At 26.7% G+C, this 23,387-nt stretch overlaps 1 protein-coding gene across 1 annotated transcript; it reads right to left on the bottom strand.

Moving 5' to 3' along the window:
* Window positions 1-1,708: 1,708 nt before the first annotated feature.
* LOC136989441 (high affinity copper uptake protein 1-like) lies at window positions 1,709-21,941 on the bottom strand. The gene is made up of 6 exons (XM_067287594.1): window positions 21,620-21,941; window positions 16,052-16,124; window positions 13,639-13,910; window positions 5,122-5,188; window positions 3,797-3,965; window positions 1,709-2,063 (listed from the first exon to the last, which is right to left on the bottom strand). The coding sequence occupies exons 3-6, from the start codon at window positions 13,858-13,860 to the stop codon at window positions 1,862-1,864; spliced, it is 660 nt and encodes a 219-aa protein (XP_067143695.1). The 5' UTR covers window positions 13,861-13,910; window positions 16,052-16,124; window positions 21,620-21,941; the 3' UTR covers window positions 1,709-1,861.
* Between the last annotated feature and the right edge of the window lie 1,446 nt (window positions 21,942-23,387).

Here is a 23,387-nt window from a genome sequence, read left to right as displayed (position 1 = left end):
CGTCGTCGTTCCTAAATGCCTACAAACGGCAGCGCACTCCCGTAATAGCGGGGACGCGGAACGACTGCTATTAAAGAACGCACCCTTACACAACAATTGGGACCGAAGTGCAAATGTAAAAAGGAGCATCATCGCATCCATTCGGCAATATTCCGAAATTCTTAATGAAAGAAATGAAAAATCTAAACAATTAAAGATGGATACTTTTTCTGAAAAACGTAAGAGATCCGAAACTTTGAAATATCATTTGTCTTTCTTAAGATTTTTTAATAAAAACATTTCACTATATTTTATCATAAAATATATTATAAATTAATTTTTAAAATGTATGTATTTTGTATTATATTGTATTAATAAACAAAATTATTTGCTTATTCTTCACGGTTAATGTTACCTATGGTAGCGAACATGGCGGCTCGTCTCTGAAACAGTGGGGACGCACGTTCTAACCTAACCTATTCCAATAAATTACCCCTATTCTAATAATTTGGTTGGCAATAATTATGGTAATTTATTAGAATAGGTTAGGTTAGGTTAGAACTGCGGCGTAAACCGAGGGCTACCTGTATTATAAAATGGCAAAAAGCTTAATTTGCAGGGTAGGGATGGGTTTTATAAAAATTTGTAAATGCTAATAACGAGTAAAGTTGTCATTAAGTCTGACCCTACTCCAGATACACACGACGTCCGATCTATTAAAGATACATCTACACGCACACGTAAATACAGTATATTATGTAAACACGTGTGCCTGTGTGTGTAAACATAACAAAACAATAAATCAAATCAAAGTTTCATTAAACTATTTTAATAAATCATAACAATGTACCAATTTTTAATATTACAACTATTTTGTACTTATAATACATAAAATAAATGAAAGCATAAATCACAATATAACATTTGTTTTTATATACAGCATTGGAAGACAATATTTTCAAAAAAAAAAAACATTTTCTTTGTAACAAGAAACATAATTTGTTGGCATTACCATATATATAAAGCTTTGTACAACGTTGCTCATTTGTTCAATTCAATATTGCATATATATTTTTATATCACAAATATATTTTATTTAAATATTCTACATCACGATTCTTTATAAGATTATATTTAACAATAAAATTGTTAATTTCATATCATAAAATTTAAAATTTTGTCCAACATTTTAACAATTCTATATTTGTTTCCATATTACATAGCAGTCTTATAAACTTTTCCATTTATAATATTAGATTTTATAAATTTAAAGTCTTTATTAATTCTTAATAGAAACTTTATTAAAAATTAATAAATAAAAAATTTTAATACATGTATTTAAAATATATATATAAATGGAAATTAAATTCATTCAAAATTTAAATGTTTTATATCAAAATATTGTTTTTACACTTAAATATAATTAAAATAATTATGACTAGATAACTTGTGACCTTTATATTTTACCTATGAAAAATTATTTATATTAATGTAATTACTACATATATAATTATATAAAATAAAATTAATTATATTGTATGCAATCTTGGTAGTAAAAAATATTTTGATTAGGAAATTAATAAAAATATAAGTATATATATATATATATATAAAATGGTTGTTATAATATGGACAAGTTGCTATTTCTTAATTCTACTTAGCTGCAATTTTTTTAATGGAAACTTAAAATTTTTCAATTTTACTATTAATTTTTCTGTAACAAATAACATTTTTAACTTAATGTATTATTCCACCTTACATAGATATAAGATATGTTTTTGCATAATTCCCTTATTTGTTTGGCCCCATGCATAATATTATGCAATTTTTACATTAGAAATGACACTTTACCAATGTAACATTTTAAAAATAGACAATTTACTTAGTGGCAATGTTCGGTGACGTCGACAACGGTGGCCTTCTTCCAGCCGAAGAGAAAATATCCGACTCCCGATCCGAGTACCACGGCAAGACATAACCATATGTTATATGTCATGAATATTAACATTAAAAAGTAGCTGATAATCATTTGTACAACGTGCAACACAGTTTGGAGACCATGAGACCAACTCAGCATTTTATGTCTGAAAATATAAATAAAATTTTTATCATATGGTTACTTTTAATAAATACGAGTTATAATAATGAGTATAATTAATTAAACAAATCTTATGAATTTGGTAAATTATTTTAAAAAGATAAATTTAATATACAAATTGTTAGTAATCACATTTACTATTCAGCAAGCTGATCCGGAACATCTTTACTGCTATTAAATCAATTTTAAAAACTGAATATTTTTATAATAATAAAGTTTTCTATTTAAAACATTTTTTAAAAATTTATGCTAATCATTACTTAGAAGAAAAAAAATAAACTTTGTCAATCTCTTTTTATCAATTCCAGTGAAGTATGGAACTATGTTTATCATATATCCTCTGCTGGACATTTCTAAATTTACAGTATGGCTATCCAAAATCATACTATGTGAGAAGGGCAAATTTAGGGAGTGCACAGGATACAACCGCACCCCTTCTGGGAAGTTTATTCTGATTAAAGAAGGTAGTAAAAAATTTTGTAAGGCATATTGTTTCTTTTCTGCACCCCTCTAATGATTTCTGGATCTGGTCTGTTACATGATAGCAGTATGAGACAATTTTCTATTAAATGCTATATATGGTGTGTCAGAAATAGAAAGAGCTAAGTTTGAAGCAATGTTTCAAACTTAGCTCCAAGCATGCATCAACAAATCACAACATGAAAAATTGTACAGACTGACTACTTGTTATCTAATTCATGTAAACAAAATCTTGCTTTTGAAATAAAATTAACACTTAATATCATAGTACTTCATATATTGTCCTATTATTTCTGACACATCCTACAGCGCATGCCTTGTAACTACAAGTACAGATAATATTATTTAAGTTCTGTAATTAAGCCATTTTTAATAAAATTGTTATTTTGTAATTTAAATTAAATTTAAATTTTGTATTTCTAAATTGCAAAAACTTGATTTATTTCTTTACAGAAAAAATTTGTTTTGATTATATATCAGTTGTGATTTATAAATTCAAGGCAATCCACTAAAATATGAATTTCAAATAAGAACTGTCTGGCAATGTAGCCAAATCTCTGTTCTATTGAGACAAATATAATTTTCCTATTATATTAATAGAATAAATTTTATAAATAAATAAACTTTTATATTTAAAAGTTAGAATTGTAACTATTTGTTAACTATTGTTTCTGAATAGTAAATATATTGATTTTTTTTTTAAAAAATCAAGTTATTTCAGGAAACACAATTACTTTCCAATGCTTTTTATATAAAAGTTTTAATTTTGTGTTTTAGTATTTATTAAAGTTTATAAATATAAATTTAATGTTTACAGTTTTAAGTACTAGTTTTAATTATTTTATTTTATTATAGCTGTATTAATATTTATATTTCAAGTATTTAAAATGCAAATCAAATTTACCAATAAAGAAGAAATTCTAATTAAAATCAGCACTAGTTTGAACAATTGACATCCTGGTCAACTTAGTGTCAGTATTAATATTTTTTACTCTAGTCTTTTAAAATTTTCAGTACTCTGAACCAATGCTTACTTGGCTCTTATTTATCTACAGTTACTCTTAATTAAGAATAACAGATTATTATTGGAGTCAGATAGTCAAGCAGAAAAACCCAGGAGGAATCCTCTAAAACTCAAAAACTGTCACTTTGTGAAACCCAGGAGAAACTCTGAATCAAATTCTCCGAAATAATATAAAAGCTTATACAAGATGCAATTTAAAACATATAAAAACTTACCTTGTTATATTATGAACTTCTCTTATAGAGCCACCATTCTGTTCTGTGACTGCTACTGTAGAGAATTGGATCGAAGAAAGATGTATTTTAAAGAGATGCTCTCGAAAATACTTTAAACCTTCGTAAATGAAAGCTAATAAAAATATTCCTATTACAGAACCAACAATTCCTAAAGAAAAACAAAAATTAACAAAAATTATTTCAAAATAAATAAAGAAATTTAACACTTGTTATAGAAATTCAAACTTAATATTACAAATATGGAATTATTAATTAATATATTAGAAACAACACTTAATAAAATCTCAGTTACTATTTCATTTCATTCATTTAATAATTATGAAATTTTACTAATTAACTTAAGAAAAACTTTTGTATGTTTAAAATAGCTCTCATAGAATTTTCATAGCAATATATTGATCAAATAATACTATGATAGTTATTTCTGCAGAATAATGCCCAAAATGCTGGCAATTGACAGCCCTCCTACATTAAATTAATACTCTGAGTTAAAAATTAAAAATATTTTTTCTAATAACATTAAGTTATATTCTCTGCATAGAATGATATTAGTAAATTCGCAGAAAAATTAGTAATTTCATCATTATGATAAAAAAATAACTCCAAATCCTTTATTATATTTAAAGAATTTGCTTTATTGGTGTTCAGCTATTAGAGTGACCTCTAATAAAGCAGATTTTTGCTATATCATTCTGATATTTATATTTTAAAATCTATATATAATATTACTATTTTTTCATATGCCAGGATTATTTTTAGCAGTTGCAACATGCCAAAGATCTCGTGAAAATTCTTTGCGATAAGATTACAACACAAAGTTTATCAAACTATAAAAAGTTTCATAAAAAACTTTACAAATTTGTCTGATCATTAGTTCTTCATAAAACAGATATTACAATAGAGTTGATAGCTTTAAGTTTATATTATAATAGCCTCTGTTCATAAAAATCTGAATTGTATTTGAATCTAGATCCTTCAGAACGACAGGCTGAGATTTTTATTGCATCAGCCATCCAAATATTCTGATTACAGATTACTGATAAAAAAAATTGCAAAGTCATGTCCTTCATCAAGACACTTTTTCCAATTCTATTTTAATCTTATGCAAGTTAAATAGAATACATATAAGAAAAACAATTTTTATACAAACTTTCATTTTAACATTATTTTAAATCTGTTGACTAATTTTAAAGAATATTTTGGAAATTTTATCAATAAAAATTATTATTTATAAAAATGGATTTATACTTTATACATGATGATTATCTGTATTATAAAAATAATAATGGCAAATAAATTCTTACCACCAGCAGTCGAAACAGCCCACTCTTTAAAAAGTATTGTAACCTTAACACCAGCATGAAAATACATCTAAAAATAAATGAAGCATAATTTTTAATTAGCAACAGATACAAAAAGTACAAATATCTGATAGCTCATTATTAAATAAAAATACTGAATAAGGATTATGATGATGCTAATCAATAAATATTTACAATATATAGAGCTGAATGTATGGAAAATTGTATAACAGATACTAAGGCTGTGTTAGATGAATTGTCCAACAACTGTTGATTAGTTTAGTTGCATAAAATTTTGGCTAATGAAAAAGACATTTTGTACTTATAAACTGCCATACAATAGTGATAAAGTAGAAAATAAAATGTATGACAAATGACAAATAGCATTAATGTCACAGTTTAAATATAAAAATCAGCAAATGAAAATTTATAAATAACTCTTTTAATGTATTTAATAATAATACAAATATAAGTGCATGCCAATGTTTGCTAATAATCTATATCTCTCTTACATCACATAAAACATGCTGAGGAATTTATAGTTACACAATCACTTCTCATATTTCAGCTACTATATTTGCATACCAACAGGCAAGAGATTGTAAACAAAAAGAAAAACAACTCTAAATATTAGAGTTGTTTTTATTTAATATCTAGAATTGAATTTTTCTAATATCTAACAATTCTAATACCCATACTCTAATATTTTTGATCTAGTCCATAGATAAGCTGAGGTAATCCTGAAGATCATATTTTATATTTATTTTTTTATCTTTGGTTTTAGTTTTACTTTATTTTTAATTAATTTTTTTTTATGTCTTTTAATTCATATTTATAGCTTCTTAAATGTGGGCTGTTTAAGAGTTGACTGTTTTAGAACACTTGTTTCAATTTTTTATTTTGTAACATTCTTAAAAATAATTCTTTAAGGTTAAAACCTGAAGATGATCTATGGACTAGATCAAAGGCATTAGGGTGTGTTTACTTTTTTCTTTTGTTTACAATCTCTGTCCTATATGGCATGAAAATATAATGCTAAGAAATTTTTTATCATATATAAATTCAATCCTAAAGTTACTATTAATATAAAGTTCTGTGGAAACAGCATAGATTACATACAAATAAGAGTTGATTGTTAATTAACACCCAAAAAACTGATTTTCTTTACATATTTATCTGTCCTTTTGAATAACACAAATGTCTGAGATGTATAAAATGTCTTCCTCAGGCAATGTAAAATTAGAACAAAAATATAGAACAGTTTTTAAAAATATTTAGTCATGTGCTGAGCAAACATAAAGAATGAATTTACATAAAAATAACAAATTTATAAAGGTTAAAAATGTAACAATAATATAAAAAATAGGGGTGGATCTATAGCATAGTAAAAGATTAAGATAAAAATTTGTAATGGGTTAGTCAATGGGCTGGTTAATGATGTTGTGCTTGGTAATTAATAAGGTTCTCCAAATAAAAACATGTTTTGAATCAGAAATGTGTTGTAACAAAGACATCTTTCCATTATGGTGTATATTCATCTGCCCTTTGTTAATAGCATTTTATGATCTAGTACATGAATAATTATTTGCCTAGTTGTTGCCCCAATATACTGTAGGACTAGATTATTGGCAGGGAGTCTGATTTTATCTGAGTATTAAACTTATTATGGTGTTTACCAATGTAATGCAACAATTGATAGATAAATAAATAACATTCTATTTGTATAAAATTAGTTTAGGAAGAGTCATGTGACCAGTTGGGAATAGTGCAAATGGGAACAGACTATAAAAATGAGGACACAGGCTATAAAAAGGACATCGTACATTATGAAAGAAGCTTCAAACTCCATGATTCAATGTCCAATGAGTGCAACCAACAATGCTTCCACAAGCACTGCTGGTTACACTCAAGAGCTAATTTGGCCTTGTAAATAAGGAGTGTGATTTTGGTCAACTTACAATGAAATAACTACATAGGAATTGTTGCATGCAACATCCTATGTGAGCATCCACAGACACAGACAATGGACACTTGCTTTCCTCTAGGATTGAGTAAAATATTCTACAAATTATAATCATAAAACTGATTGAGACACATAATCTTACACTCTCGACTATGGGATGCTTTGTTTGTCATTTTGTATTGATCTAATACCATACTTTATAATCTACTTGTGAAACCCCTCAGAAAAGTTTACCGTATTTTACGGACTATAAGACGCACTTTTTTCTTCAAAAAATTGCCTCCAAAATTCAGGTGCGTTTTATAGTCCCGTAGCGTCTTATAGTCCGTAAAATACAGTAATAGTTAAATAAAAATTTATTAATGTAATTATTTGTCTCTAAACTTTGCCCTCCTGAAAAATTTTCTGCAGATGCCATGCATGGGACAATGGAGAAATATCGTTCATTAATTTATTTTGTACAAGTATTTGGGGAATAGTTGTGCATTTTCTGTTGTTTGTTGATAATGGAATTTGGATCCTCTTGGGGATTAGAAAAAGGGCAACCCTGATGAAAGGAGAGAGGTATGTGTTCCAAGTACTCCAATGTACGTGTGCCCCTGATTGGGAATTACGCGACCGTTTAAAATCATTTATTTTGATCATAGATATTATTTTTCAATATAGTTATCATTTAGAAAGGCACATTTTTCTAATGCATTTTTGCATAAAGAAAAAATCTTTCTGGTTTTTTCTTGATCCATTCCCATACCAAAATTAATTTAAGTATCCAAAGTAAATCATTTATCTTCCAACATCTTTAATTTTACAAACAAACAAATGGTGCTAGATCTGAACTGCAATGAATGTATAGAATAATCTCACTTCAAATTCTTAAATATCTTCTCTATTTCCTTAATGCATTTAGATCTTGTGTTACTATAATGCAAGGAAAAAAAGGTGGTTCTTTCTGGTTTTACTCTGCAAATATATATTTCTTGACTGCTTGTAACATTACACAGAATTGACTTTTTCTATCTTTCCAGATGCTCGATGCAAGCTGCTGTATGGAAATGGTCAAGAAAAAACAGTTTTCTAAGCACAATATAGAAAAATGATTAAACATTTGGAAAAACTTATCATTCTACATGGCAATTATGTCAAGGGATGAACAGATTTAAATATACAATTTTTATTACTTCTTAAATCTTACATTATTATACTTCTTCCCAAACTAATTTAAAAAAAAAAAATTGAAACCTTATCAGTCCTTGTACAATATGCACCAAATGATATAGTACAGAAATGATGAGATGAACAATATTGTTTTAGTAAGGTATATTCTGGCACATACTGTACTTCTTAACTTCTGTGAGAAGGTTAACGAGCGGTATGAAAACAACGAAACAAAATTGAAAGAAACAAAACACAATGAGTTTTATTTTCTTCGCTCGTAAATAAACAGGATACAGGGGATACCAACAAACACCTTTTCCACCGACAATACTCGAGAGCAAAAATACCGAAACTGGTACAATAAATATTCCCGACAATATCTCCTTAAACATAAACCTTAATTCTAGTGTACATAAAAAAAAACTCCCGACAATATTACTTAAATTATAAAGTTAAAAATATTATACAAAGAGATAAAAGGAAGAGAATATCAAGAACGGACAGGAAAGAGGGTACCCACGACTAGATGACGATGACAAAACTACCGGCCGAAATATCACGGTGAAACGGGGATCGGCAAACACTTTCACTTTCTCTTTCACTCTCTAGAACAGCTCAAATCGTCCTCGTCCCTATCTTTCTGGCACTCGGCGCACTTGGGAAACACCACTATCGCTCCTTCCAACTCGAGTTCTCGCTCCAGAATGACCCACGTCTTCCTCTCTCACCCCTCAGGGCTACACTCCCTCTTTTGTTTTAGGGGTGAGTCATCGAAATAACAAAGAAAGGGTGGGAGCGGTAGGTACATTCCAGGAAGAATGGACAATTAGGTTGGGAAGAAAAGAACAAAGAAAATAGAAAATATAAAATATGAAAATGATATAATTACATATAAAAATATACAATTTAGGCATGGCGTAGCCACACTTCACACTATTATTAGACATAATTAAATACCATGTATATCACAATAAATTGTTTTATCTGTTGATTTTCATATTTAAACTGTTACATCATCCATGCAAATTTCACTGTTTATCTCTGATAAATATCAAATGATAAAATAGCAAAATTGGTATGCTGATGCAACAATTTCCTCACAGCTTTATTTGTTTATAAATTGTTAACAGAACTGAAAAAAGTTGCAATTTCTTTAAAACCTTTTATGTTTTAAACGTATGCCCTTATAACTTTTCAATCCTATATATTATCATGCTAAAACTTTCAATTTTAATGTTAGTGCTTCATGATGTACAGTACATGGTATTTTGTGTTGTTTCAGTTTTTCCCTCTATCCCTTCGTTTTTTCCATGATACTGCCTTTTCCCAATCTACACTATGTTGGCATCCGGATTGGCCAGTGGGAGCAGAGATACAGAGAGATAGCAATAAGAAAGAGCATTTTGGGCAAAGGGACAGTCGCACATCAACCAGGAAAGGAGCTGCGTAAGGTGATCCAGGACCAGGGGAAGGCCATCACATAGGAATCTGTCCCCATTGAAATATGAACATTCAAACATTGAGCAAGCACATACTCAAGGCAAAAAGGAGTAAGGGGAGCTTTGAGCAAGGAGATTAGTTTTCAGTTTTTTTTTTTGTTCCCATACATTCAAGGAGTGTATCATGAGTAGGTGGGTTTTTTTTTGTTTACGCAGCTCTCAATTGTAATGTGTTGAGTAGCCATTGAAGGGAGAGAAGGAAAGGAAAGGGAACATGAATCACGTGATAGTTTGTAGTGTTATTGTTGTGTATTGTAAGTGTCAAATGAATTGTGAACATGTGGTAGTTTGTATTTAATTTGTATATTGTCAAATGGGAAGAATTAAAAACCCCAACTTATTGTTAAGCCTACTCGTTCATCATTCTTTTGTTAGTTCTGCAGAGACTCGTTCTATGGGACTCTTTACAAATGTATTGGGTTGATTGTTACACACACACACACACACACACACTGGGGTAAAAGCACACGTTGGCTAAGTGACATGGAGGGATGTGGGTGCTAAAGTCATCCCCAGTTGACTTTGTGATTAACCACTATGTTTATATCTGAATGACTTAAGTAATTAATGCTTCTGAAAGCAAAGATTAGATAGACGTCTAGTAGTGTAGCTGGCAACACAGCTGCTATTTTCTTCCAGAATATTCTAAATTTAAATTTATTTCTAATTATAAAACTTGTGAAGAGATGGGTGCTTACCTCTAAAACAAATTGTTTTGTTTCTAATAATTAAGTAACCATAAGTTAGGTCAATAAAAACTCTGGCAGATCATTTAGAAACTTCAATTTGTTGTCATGCTTTTTAGTTATATATTTTAAAATATTCAATTCTTTAGAAAATATCCCTATGATCAAAAAGTATTGGGAATGGTTCAATAAAATACAAGATTTGAATTTATTCATCAAAATTTATTTCATCTCCTTCAAATTAATCCCTCCCACTGCAATGCACTTATGCAAACATTTTTCCAATCCTTGAAACATGCTTTAAAGTCATTTTCATAGAAGTCCTTGAGGACTTGCAGTGAATTTTGTTTTATGGCATCAATTGACTCAAAACAGTGACCATGAAGTGAAAATTTTAGTTGAGGAAACAGAAAAAAGTCACACAGTGCCATATCACATGAATACAGTGCTGTTGGAACCATATCTGTTGAATTCTTGGCTAAAAATTCACAAACAACAAGAGCATTGTGAGCAGGTGCATTATCATGGTGCAAAATCAAGTTCTCTCATCACATATCAGGTTGTTTTCTATGAACTGCTTCATGCAAATGATGCAAAACATTCAAATAATATTCTTTGTTGACAGCTTGGACAGTTAAAAAAAATTCATGATGCACAACATAATTATCGAAGAAAACAGTCAACATGATCTACATTTTTGACTGACCCTGACATGGTATTTTCAGTCTCATTTCACCCTTTGAGTGCCATTCATTTGATTGCTTGATTGTTAAACAGTTTCAGTGTCAAAAGCATAGATCCATGTTTCATCACCTGTAATTATGTACTTTAAAAATGATTCACCTTGAGAAAGCATTTCCTCAACCACTTGAACATATTGTTTTTGGAAAAAATTTAATATTTTCATATACTAGTTTAAACTCTTAACCTTTTGTCAGGTGTGACCCCATCCTCAGAATGGTATTTTTCTTCTTATGTACACCACCGCTTGTGATCGGCATGAAAAGTATGTGTATTTTCAAAGGAATATGTGCACTAAACAATACCAAAATGAGAAGTGTTTTAGATTCGAAAAACAGTTACTACTTTCAAAAAAATACATGTAACTCATCCTCATTATAAATTGCGCCTGCTTGTGTTACGTGGATGTGTAGAAAAGATGTAAGTAATTCCTTTCATTTCTTCCCGCTTTTTTTACCTTTCTTACCTTATTTTTGTTAGTAAACATTAAGAGTTAAAAAATATTTATTTTTGAATAGAAGCAAACATTTATTTTATATTATGGATAATTGGTAAATTATAAGTTATAATGGTTAAGATATGTTTGTGGTTTTATATTTTTTACTAGACAAATAGATTGGTTCATTTTTACTACTTGTTTATACAACTTTATGCTTTTATAGGTTCATACGACTACAAGACATACCTTGTATTCTTCAAAATCATTCGGAAGACAAGGAGCAAAATGCCAATACTACTATAGAAGATGAAAGTAAAGGCAAAAAAATTTTAGGAAGTGATCATTAAAGTTGTGGTGTTACTGCACAATGTTTTATGTTAATATATTTATCTCTCTCCCTTCCTACATACCTACATATATGTATATATTCGTGTGTTTTTTTTTTGGACCAGCTGGACTACCACCCCATAATCTAGAGTTGTAGGTTGGAGCACCAATAATCGTTTTGTGAAATGTGGATCACCAAAGTTATGCAATGGGACAAGAATGATCTTTTATCTTTGTCCTGCAACACCAAGCAATTTTTTGTTCTTTATAGTTTCATTCTTATAAATACTCAGGTCAATAAATGCATGTTTTAGTTACTAGGACCATTGTTTTTATCATCCTCTCTCAGTTCCATACCCCCTCAAAAACCCGAGCAACACTGGGCACATGTTGCTGGTTATGTATAAAAAAGATATTTTATTTTTTATCCTAATATACACATTCACATATAATTTACATTACTAGCATCATGAAATGTTAATTAAATTATTGATTTGTTTTAAAGAAATTCTTACCATAGCTTTTATTTATCAGGAATTATTTCAATTATGAATTAAAAATTCAATCTGGAGACTGTCCAATTATAAAATTTAATTGATAAATTCGTTTATTTCATTACAGAAAAATTTAATTTATTGTAAGTAAAACTTCATATACAAAGTATAATATTCTAAATAAATAATTTAAATTGTTGTTGCTGGTTTTTTAGGTTATTGCAGTATTTATTAATTTCTAAGTTTAACCAGTTGTCTAGTAGCAGTTGTTAATATTCTATATTCTAAGATGCACTGACTTGTAAAATTACTACATTTTAATGTATATCACCTGTGATTGCATATACCGTATTTACTCACACATAAGATGAAATTTTTATTCATTTATCACAGCTTCAAAATCCTAGGTCGTCCTATATGCACGAGCGAAAGATTCTTTGCATTTTTGCAAATAATTTTTGTGAACCGTGTATTTGCATTTTTTACTGGATGCTTACCCTCTTGTATTTAAAAACAAGTATTTTATCTGGGTTGTTTGAATCGTTCTTGTATATTGTCAGGAATAAAGATGAATAGCAATAGGAAAAGCAATTTTGAATTGAATTCCAGATTGAAATTCCAAAATCACACGGGAGCATGATGTGTTTTAATCCATTCCCACGTGAAAACAGATGATTATTCGGAAATCAGAATTCAGAGAAACTCATAAGTGTAATCGTCAGAGAGTGGATTCAATTGTTAAGAATTGGCAAAAAAAGGTTCTTGATTGTCCAGCTTTTACATGAACAAATTATGTTGTCAATTTTACAAGATTTTTCCTTAAAGTTTAAAATGGTAGTAATTTTTGTGGGACAATGTGTACATTTATGTTCATTTGATGTTTTACTTGTGATTAAACAAAATAAAATTAGAATTGTATTAAATTTAATAAAACTAATTTTCTTTATTTTGATATTTAAAGTCACACCTCGTCCTACATGCGAGGTCGTCTTATATTTGAGTAAATATGGTTACTCAGAAAATTGCTACAATAAAAATAAAACCTTTTCATTACCTGCAGTTTATAAACATGAAAATATGGTAATGCAAAAATTATGAATAAAATCTTTAAAATCTATAAAAATATCTTTGTTCTCAACTTTGGAAAATTAAAATTATTTTAAAATCTTATTAATAATAAATAAATAAATACACTCTTGAAATGAATACATCTTACCATGTGATCCATATTCATCATGTCATGCTTAGGTTTTCCAGTTGTATCATTCGTTTCATGATCGTTGTGACTGTCGTGACCATTATGTCCATTGTGACTATCAGTATGATTTTCATGCATTCCATCATGTCCACTCATTCCTTTACATGTATTTATACACTCAAATACTACAACACTTAGAATAATATAAAATATTGTCAAAAATCCATTTCTTGAACTCATTCTTCTACTCTTTTCTATTTGGTATATCTTTAAAATTAACTTTTCAAATCCTGAAAAAAAAAAAATGTTATAATTTCAAAAATTAAATGTAACATTCAAAAATTTCTTTATGATACTTCTTAATATACAGTACACTGCTTTGTGGATGATCATTTACAACACTACTCTTAAAACTGATAAATTTTCCATTATACCAGTATGCAATGTTGTATTTAACTACCATAGAAATTTAGCTATGTTCAAAACATAGGTTGAATTAGATTTAGGGTTCCCTGATTTAGGGGGACAGTGTTCCCCCTAAATCAGGGAAGTAATTTACAAATCATGATGTCTTATGAGCAGCAGTTGGATTGCTATTTCAGTGACCAATACAAGTGCTAGATAATAGACCATTCTGCCAGCTTTAACTCAGTAAAACAGATAATCTAAAATTACTAATGACTATTTGAACTATATACTGTTCTAATAAATACCTCCCATGTCTATGTAATGAATAAATTTAAATTTTTTAAATTTTAACTTGATAATTATTTATTTATGTAATCTTACTAAAATCTAAATTACTCTTTTATGAAAAATTAGAAACATTAACCTATTTTATGAAGAAATTGTTGTCTAGAGCAGTGATGTGGACCAGTTCTGGTCTGTGAACAATTTATTACTTGACCATTACGAGCTCTTCAAATTTTATCATTTTATATATTCCATTAAGAAACTACTTAAAAATGCCTTTTAACGTCTTTTAAAAGCATATTTTATAACTTTTGTTTTTCTTTATTATTTAAACACTTAGTGACAATGACTGAAATTGAAATCAGTCCAGGAAATTACTTGAAAACATACACAATCCATTTTTTAAAAATAATTAGAATCAAATTTTGGTTTTGTACTTTTCTTTCTAATTTAGTCTAAAACTTAAAATAAAATGCATTCGAACTTCACTCTCTTTGTTTTATAATCATTTTTATTTAATTTCACAAAGAGTACTGGTCTGTAGGGATTGGAATAAAAAAACAAACAAAAAAAACTAGTCTGTGAACACAAAGTTTGAGAAGCACTGGTATAAAAAAATAATAAATTGCTAGACAACATTTCAATTTGCTTTCAGGTTTATCAAAGATTAAAGATTTGTGTTTAAAAAGACTTTAAAGAACATCAAAATATTGCCAGAAAGTAATTTCTTGATAATAAATTTAGGCATTCCTTGACTTTCTCACACGATACTTTGATACCTTTAAAATTACTTTTTCTATACCAACTTCACATTATCACACAATTATCTGACAAACAAGAAGTTTCGAGCTATTGTTCAGTGATGCTGTCTACCAGTTTTGATTTTGGCATTGTAAAAACTAATTTTTATTGTATGATTTCAGTTTAATCTATAACATTAACATTTATAACATATTTACTGTAAAAAAAAGAAAAACACGCCTTTAAAAAATCCAGCAAAGAAATTTACTAATAAAAATGTTTTTTTAATCAGTTTAACCAATCTTCTTCAGTTACAATGAAATAGAACTTGAAAATAAAACATAAATTTAAAAATAAACAATAACCAGAATTCTAAAATAAATACATAAATAAATAACTGAAATGTTCTATTTTCAAGTTCTATTTCATCGTAACTGAAGAAGATCGGTTAAACCAATCGAAAATGTTTTTATTAGTAAATTTCTGACCGCGCATTGCTATGTGATTTCCCATCATCTAGGTGTACTCTATCTCTCCTGAAAGTTTGTAACTGCTGTATTATTGATACACCCTGTATATATATATATAGCCTATATAAAAGAAAGATACATTTTCAACATTCCTGAGAGAAATAGAAATAATGTCTTGAATAGAGAAATTCATTATAGGACTTCGTAATATAGAAGTCTGACTATAATATATACATGCAGTTAGCTGTTACTTCACAACTGTTCACTATATAATCTTCACTCTAAAGAATAATATAAATTTTATATTATGTCCATATATAAATACTGTACTTTTGTTTTTATATCACATTTTTGTATTATTATATGCTTAAAATCATATATATGGGATGTCATCCTCACTTTATGACACAGATTATGAAAAATACAAAAGCTTACTTAACAGCAGTTTCTTAGGAACCAATTAAACTATAAAAGTATATCTATTACGTATAATTTACATTTATTAATTTTCTCAACAATATACTCACTTTTTTGATTTAATTACTATATCATTAATTAATTATGTATAGTACAGGCTTGTTTAAATATTAAAATTAATTCCTGTAAATAAAAAAGAATACATATTTAAAATCTTAATTTTTTAGATAAATTTCCTCTTAATTAACTTTATTTAATAAAATTTAATTGATTATAAATCATATATTAAAGCTTACTATTTCTGGAAAGTAATTATTTTAACCTAATTAAAATTTATTTGCAATAAATTCATTAAAAGAATACATTTTTTTAATACAAATTTTTTATAACTTTTTTGCTTTTATATTTTAAAAAAAGGAAATAAGATAGAAATTTCAAATAAACATATCCTGTACCCCTCCCAAAAACTATTCCAATATTAGAAAATATTCTATAATAGATATAAGAAAAACAGGATGTATAATGATAAAATATTTATTTTTCCCTCACAACTGTAAAAACATCACAACTGTAAAAATTGATTGATTTTATATCTTATTTTTATTTCTTGCTTTTCATTGTTTTCATTCTATTCATTTTATGTATGCTTTCACTGTTTATTCACATTTTGCATGTTCCTTGTTATTGTTTTTGCTTCTCCATTAAGCATTACCTGATTTTTTTTTATTTTAATATATCATTAAATTAACTGAAAAAGTTTTATTAATGAATAAAACCAATTCAATTTCATATTTTTATTTGCAGCTTTATAAATCCTCTATTTGTAAAAACTAGAATTCAGTTCAAACATAAGACATATAATACTTTAACATCTTTTATTAAAGATGTTTTGAAATTATAAATATCAAACAGAACAATAATTACAGAATATACAACTTTTATTAAGATAAAAATAATGTTAAAAAGTATTATAAAATTTTTATGCATATAGAAAATATACATTGTGTCTTTGGCAAACTTTAAATTTTAATAACTTTGGATGTTTACATGATAGAAACATACTGTAAATGGAGTATAAAAGCTTAAATTCCTGAGTTTTTATATATTAGTGTTATTAAACTTTTTGTTAAATTTAATTTATTTGCAGATCCTTTTAACTACTGAAAGAAAATTTTAAATGTTTATTACAGCCTGTAGAACTGAAGATCATAGCAGCTGCATGACGCAATAAAACATTACAAATTAAACTTTTATATACCATTTACATTGTATTTCTATCATGTATATGTCTAGAGCTATAAGAGTTTAAAGCTGTATAAAAACTTTATCATCACCCATTATATAGAAATTCAATATATAAAATATGTATATTTACTTATATAAGAGATTCCCCTGGTGATAAATTTGACACATTATCAAAGATAAAAACGACATAAAAAATCAAAATATATAAATGTGATAAACAGGAATAAGAAATTTTTAAATTATGCTCAAAAAACATTAATTGTTAAATGTTATTTTCAGTAACAAAAAACACATTTTTGTTTCATGAAAAGCATTAAGTAAACATTTTATATATATATTTTTTTATTATGAAATAAAATTATCATTCAGATAAATAATTTGTATAAACACAGAGAGAATAATGACTCAATATGATAAACAGATATATTTTCAAATTTCCAGACCAATATTAGGTAATTTCCAATAAAGAAATGATGTTACCCAATAAAGACGATGTTATGCAAATTTAAGTTAATATTCTAAGTTTTGTTTATGCTCTAAACGGTCAATGCCATTCTTGTTGTTTCCGCAGTAGGGCACGTGCGTGACGATGTTACGCGCACATTTTTAAATCTAATGTTTTAAGTTCTCTTATTTTAAACTTGTTATATTCTATGCAGCTAATGCCATTTTTGTTCTAATTTTTTTAAAAATTTGTTCAGAAATTTTATTTAATTCTATTTCTGCCTGAAGACATCGTTTATAAATATGTCGAAAGTGCTCGCAGGAAAATAAAACATTTATTTTAATGTTCTTTAACACCTCTTCATGTGAATATTTCTCTTGTATCAAAGAAAATTTCTAAATTGAATATAAAGAAAGTTAAAATGTTGAAAGTAAAATATCTGAAAATTTAGTTATTTAGTTTGAAAGTTGTCCTATTAGAAAGCAACTGCTATTAGGCTAATTCAAAAACATTTCTATGTAATAAATTATTAACTCCTATACTTCTGTCTATTTTGATTTTGTTTTTAAATAATAACTTCCCATAAGATAAAACAAAAAATAAAAATCAATTATAAATGCTTCTCTTAATCATATTTTACTTTAGTGCCATGAAATGCAGCAGAAATTTCTTTATTCTCGAGCATTTTCAGTTGTCTTAAACAATCCTCAGGAAATTACATTCAAAATTACACTCTAAGAGAGCAAATAGCAAGCTTTAGAAAATAAAGAAATTTTTATTGAATTTCACAGTTGTAGGGTTGATAACTTTACTGGAATTGCACTTGTAAAACTAAGAAGTTAGATATTTTACTTTTTTAAGCATATTTGCAAAACTTCCAGTAGAAGTAGCAATGATACTTGGTGATTTTTGTATATCTTAAACCAAAAGGTGCACAACATATGGTTAGTAAACCACATTCATCCTGCTAAATGTTTCAGTGCAGCCCATTGCTTAAGTTTGGTAAAAATATTTTTATGTTAATAAGCTTATTCAAATACTCATAAATGCATTAGCATTATTTAAATTTAAATCTGTATAATGTATTTGAGTTTAAAAATAGTTTTATATTGTTAGATTTGTAAACAAATGTTTGTTTAATGTATATTTGAATTTGCTTTAGTGGAAATATTTCAGTCTGTTTAAACAATGATACAGTAATAAGGAAACATAACAATTATGTGGATAGGGGTATTTGGAGGTAGAAGTTGAGAGGAAAACAAATAGGAGTAGGTCAAGAAGATGGAAGGACCATACAGAGATACTGGTCTGAAGGAAAAATGATTAACTGGAGAGAAGTATACAAAAGAAACAAGGTAGATAGTTGATAAAAAAAATAACAACACTACAAAGGCATTGAGAAAGACAACTTGTAACTATGAAACTGAAGTCAAGTTAGGTCATATGGGAAGCAGGTTATTGTATTTTGCATGTAAACACACACACACACACCTACAGAAATAATTTGTTTCATAACATTTTGTCAAATATAAAAATTCAATGTTTAAGTAAATTGCTTTATCAGAAAATATTTTATTAACATTCTGAAAATCATTACACAATTCAAAACAATATGATTATATTCATAAACAATATAACTGGTCACTTGTTAAAGAAGTCCTCAAGCATAAAATCTAATGCAAAATGCTTTTCTCAGAGTAAAAAATTTCACTCCAAGAAAAGCATCTTGAATCATATAAAAAATATTTCTCTTTATGAATTGTCATAATTTTAACAAATCAATATTTATAAGATTTAATAGGAATGTTAAAATATTTTCATTTTTTTAAAATTTGTATTTAGGTAAATTAAATTATACAGATAAACTACACAAAGTAATTCATCAATGGCTGTTAAAGATACAAAATAGATAGATGCAATACAGAAACAAAAGCACAGATGGACCAGACAATAATTTCTCTATAATTGTTGCATCTTATGTATTCTATATATGCATCACTGAAATACCTGAATTTCTCATGGGATATAATTTATGCTATTTTATATATTTTATATTTTGAAGTAGAAATCTGATTTTTATTTTATTCCTTCTTTCCATTATTATAAATTACAATATTAATATTTTATGCATTAAAAAACTAAAACTTTCAATCAAGATCAAGTTTATGTATAAATATTAATGATGTTTATTGATTATAATGTAAATAAAAATTTACAAAATAATAAAAAAATAAAAATGCTAAAACCATTACAACGGCATTCTATCTGAGCATATTGAAACTAAGATGAAACTTATTGTAACATTTCAGAATTATGCATAAAATATAATAATTAGAAAATTGTAAATATAGCTAAATTGTTGAGTAAAGTACAAGTCATACATTGCTTCTATAGAAGATAAATCTCACTGACTGAATTGAAAGTTATAATTTCATAGCCCATAAACATAACTGATGATTAAAAAAAAATGGAACCTCAAAAACAATATACTGCATTTTTAGGAATGACCGACATGCTGCATATAAACGGGGTGACCAGCATGCCAGTTAAACTGAGACTAAAATTTAAAATTAATCAGTAATATTAATTAGTCAGTGTGGACTATACCATGACCTTAAAAATAACATTTTCCTCTCAAATTGTTAATCTGTGTAAGCAGAGATAATTTACTGCCAGTTTCTTAAATTTAATATGTTATTTTTGCATTTTGAATCAAATAACAATAAAATACACATAAGAAAAAAGCGCATTCGGAATTCCACGAGTATTTTAAGTCATTAGAAAAAAAAAACAAATTGAAGAAATTAATAAACATTAGAAAGTTCAAAAAAATTTCCATTTATCTTCAGCCACATCAAATGATTTTATAATTATTTTAATACGAAAGAACAATATTCAATTTTGAAGAAAATTTTATTTTTTGAATTTACAAAAATAAAGGATGTGCAATAGATAAAGCAGAAAAAATTGCTTCAATATATAATATCTGTATTATATATTAAAGCAATTTTTTTTAATATTTATATTCAAAAATAAATTACTAACCTAACCTTAAAATATCTTAAAATAAAGAATTATCTTAAATAAAATTATCCATTCTTTAAAAACTTTTATTATGCAATATTTTTTTAAAATAAATTTATTAAATTTTATTTTTAGTATTAATTTAAATAAGCATATCTAAGCATATTTAACTACAACTCTCCTCTTCTTTTCCTACAGTAAAATGTATACAGATATAAATAATATTTTTGAAATTATATATTTTTTTTATTAAAAATAAAATAATTAGCAATGATAATTTTAAAGTTTTAAATAAAATTATTTAAATTTTCTGTTGCAGTAATAAAGCATTTAATTGTTTTTTAATGTAAAAAAAAAAAAATGTTCATATTTATGATAAACAAATTAACTTATAGAAAAATAAACAGTTACAATGTAATAAATTAAAATATTAACAGAATTACTATTAATAATATTATTATTTATATTTATTTTTTCTTTATTTTTTCTGAATTGTATCAATGTTACATGATTAATGACATATTTTCATCTCTCATTTTCTATATTAATATGTATAAAAATCACTTGATATAGTAAATATCTGTTTAAATTATTACAATTTTTATTTTTAATTTAATAAAAATTAATTTATTATTTTACTTAAAAAGTTATTGAAAAGTTCATATTTCTAGATACAGCAATGAAAATTCTATATATAAAAACACTCAGTTATAAAAAAAAAAAATAAATTTATAACTTATTTTAAATTAAATAAATAAATATAATAATGTTTTACATCTTAATATTTCAAGATAAAGGATTAATAAGTTCATAAATAAAAATTTTCGGTAGACGTTACTTTTAGGTCATTTACTTATGTAATTATATACGGAGGAAGTATCTAAAAGTAACACCTACCGCTAAGAATTAGGTATTGATATATATATATATATATTTAATATTTTAATTATAATTATTATTATACCTGTATAAGCGGAATATTTAGGAAACAAATTAATTAATTTTTACTTAAAAACCATCCTTTCCTTCATCATCCTATGGAGGAATCGATGAATAAAGTTTCCGTACTTCACGTGTGAAATTGAAATCGATCCAATAAATAACAATCACGTGGATTAATTCAGTGATAAAGCGGATATGACGAAATAACACTAGAACAGCGCATGATCCATTGAGTGAACGGGTGGAAAATTGTCACGTGCTCGACGTGACGTGCGAAATATTTTGAACTTGCACACGACAATTTGTCAACCTCAATGCCAAAATTTATCGATCGAGTATCATTTCGATACATAAAATGGTATAAACAATGTCAGTTTGTGATGAAATAGATCTATGAACGATCAGTATCATAATAATAACAATAATAATAATAATAACGTTATTATAATCTTAATTAAAGAAATAATTCTATTGATTTTTATAAAGAGCAATCTCCTTATTATCATTTTTCTTGCTGCAAATTCGCTGATAATTCAGAAAAATAAGCATTAACATCAATTTTGCAAAGTAGGATTTCTGTCATTAGTGATAAATTATATATATATTAAGCAAGCAAATATGTGTTAAGCAATGATAATGAGTATGGAATTTGATAAATCACTGATAATATATGTATCTAACTTTTTAATATAAAGTGAGGCCCTATATATATATATATATATACTCGGTTAATTGACGTTTGGACCAACCTGTATTTAAATTTCTTATCTTTCAAGTGAATGATATTTGAATGATGTAAAATATTATCTTACGAACGAGAAGCATGAAATTCTAATCAAAATCAGGTTAATTTTGATTAGAATTTTAATGAAAATTATTGAATTGATTTTAATTAGAATTTGATAAAATTTCGCATCATCATCAAGTTCTGTAGAAAATATCAAATAATTGGAAAGATTGGACTTTCTAAACACTTCTAAATTTATTTATAAGCTTAATATTGATTTATATTTTATAATAAAATGTTAATTTCACTTTAAAGAATGTAGATAATAAAACCAAACATATTTCGCAATACAACTTTGTAAATGTTGTTATCAAACATTACTGTAGTCCTATAGTATATAGGGGTCAAACTGTTATATTTGTTTATAAAATATAACATTATATAAACAATGTGTTTAAATACATTTTTTTTTTAATTTAAAAAGTATAAGAATTTATCTTTATTTAATTGCATATATTATAAAGTTAGCAAAACTTACAGAATTAATTATATTTTTCATGTGTAGTGTAACGTGCATGCAGTATTCTATTCAACTTTAACCTTTATGTATAAAGATTAAAGTTCTATATATAGATTTTTATTTAAAGTAAAGGTTTATATATAGGATAATATCACATGTATAATGTAGAACTTTAACATACGTAATTAATAAATTTTTCATTTATTTTGGTATATTATTTCCTGTCGTTTAGTTCTTTGAACTTTGAACTATATAAATGTTTTTTAATTAACTAAACCGAAACAGACTATTAATTTATAAATGAATGAATCTCTTCTGATGCTGTTCACTTGAGTAATCTAAATTTCGTATTTTTACTCCATAGTCATACAGACTATGGAGTAAAAATACGAAATTTAGATTACGATAGGTTTCGATCTAGTGAGGTATCATAGCCCTCAACTAGTAAGGTCCTCTATTTACTAGAGTTACCACAGATCTCATTTATAGTTAACATCCTTCTTACATGATATGCAGAACAATACAAAACACGCAACTTCATGA

Source organism: Centruroides vittatus, unplaced genomic scaffold (genome assembly GCF_030686945.1).
Source record: "Centruroides vittatus isolate TY-2023 unplaced genomic scaffold, ASM3068694v2 scaffold_576, whole genome shotgun sequence".
NCBI classification, from domain to species: Eukaryota; Metazoa; Arthropoda; class Arachnida; order Scorpiones; family Buthidae; genus Centruroides; species Centruroides vittatus.
This window is presented reverse-complemented; position numbering and strand designations above follow the sequence as displayed.

What these genes read in the sequence shown, in the direction of transcription:
- LOC136989441 (XM_067287594.1), bottom strand. Translation starts at nt 13,860, where the DNA reads ATGAGTTCAAGAAATGGATTTTTGACAATATTTTATATTATTCTAAGT. An exon ending in TGATGAATATGGATCACATG is followed by an intron (nt 5,189 to 13,638) that starts GTAAGATGTATT and finishes ATTTATTTTTAG; the next exon opens with ATGTATTTTCATGCTGGTGT. An exon ending in GGCTGTTTCGACTGCTGGTG is followed by an intron (nt 3,966 to 5,121) that starts GTAAGAATTTAT and finishes GTTTTTCTTTAG; the next exon opens with GAATTGTTGGTTCTGTAATA.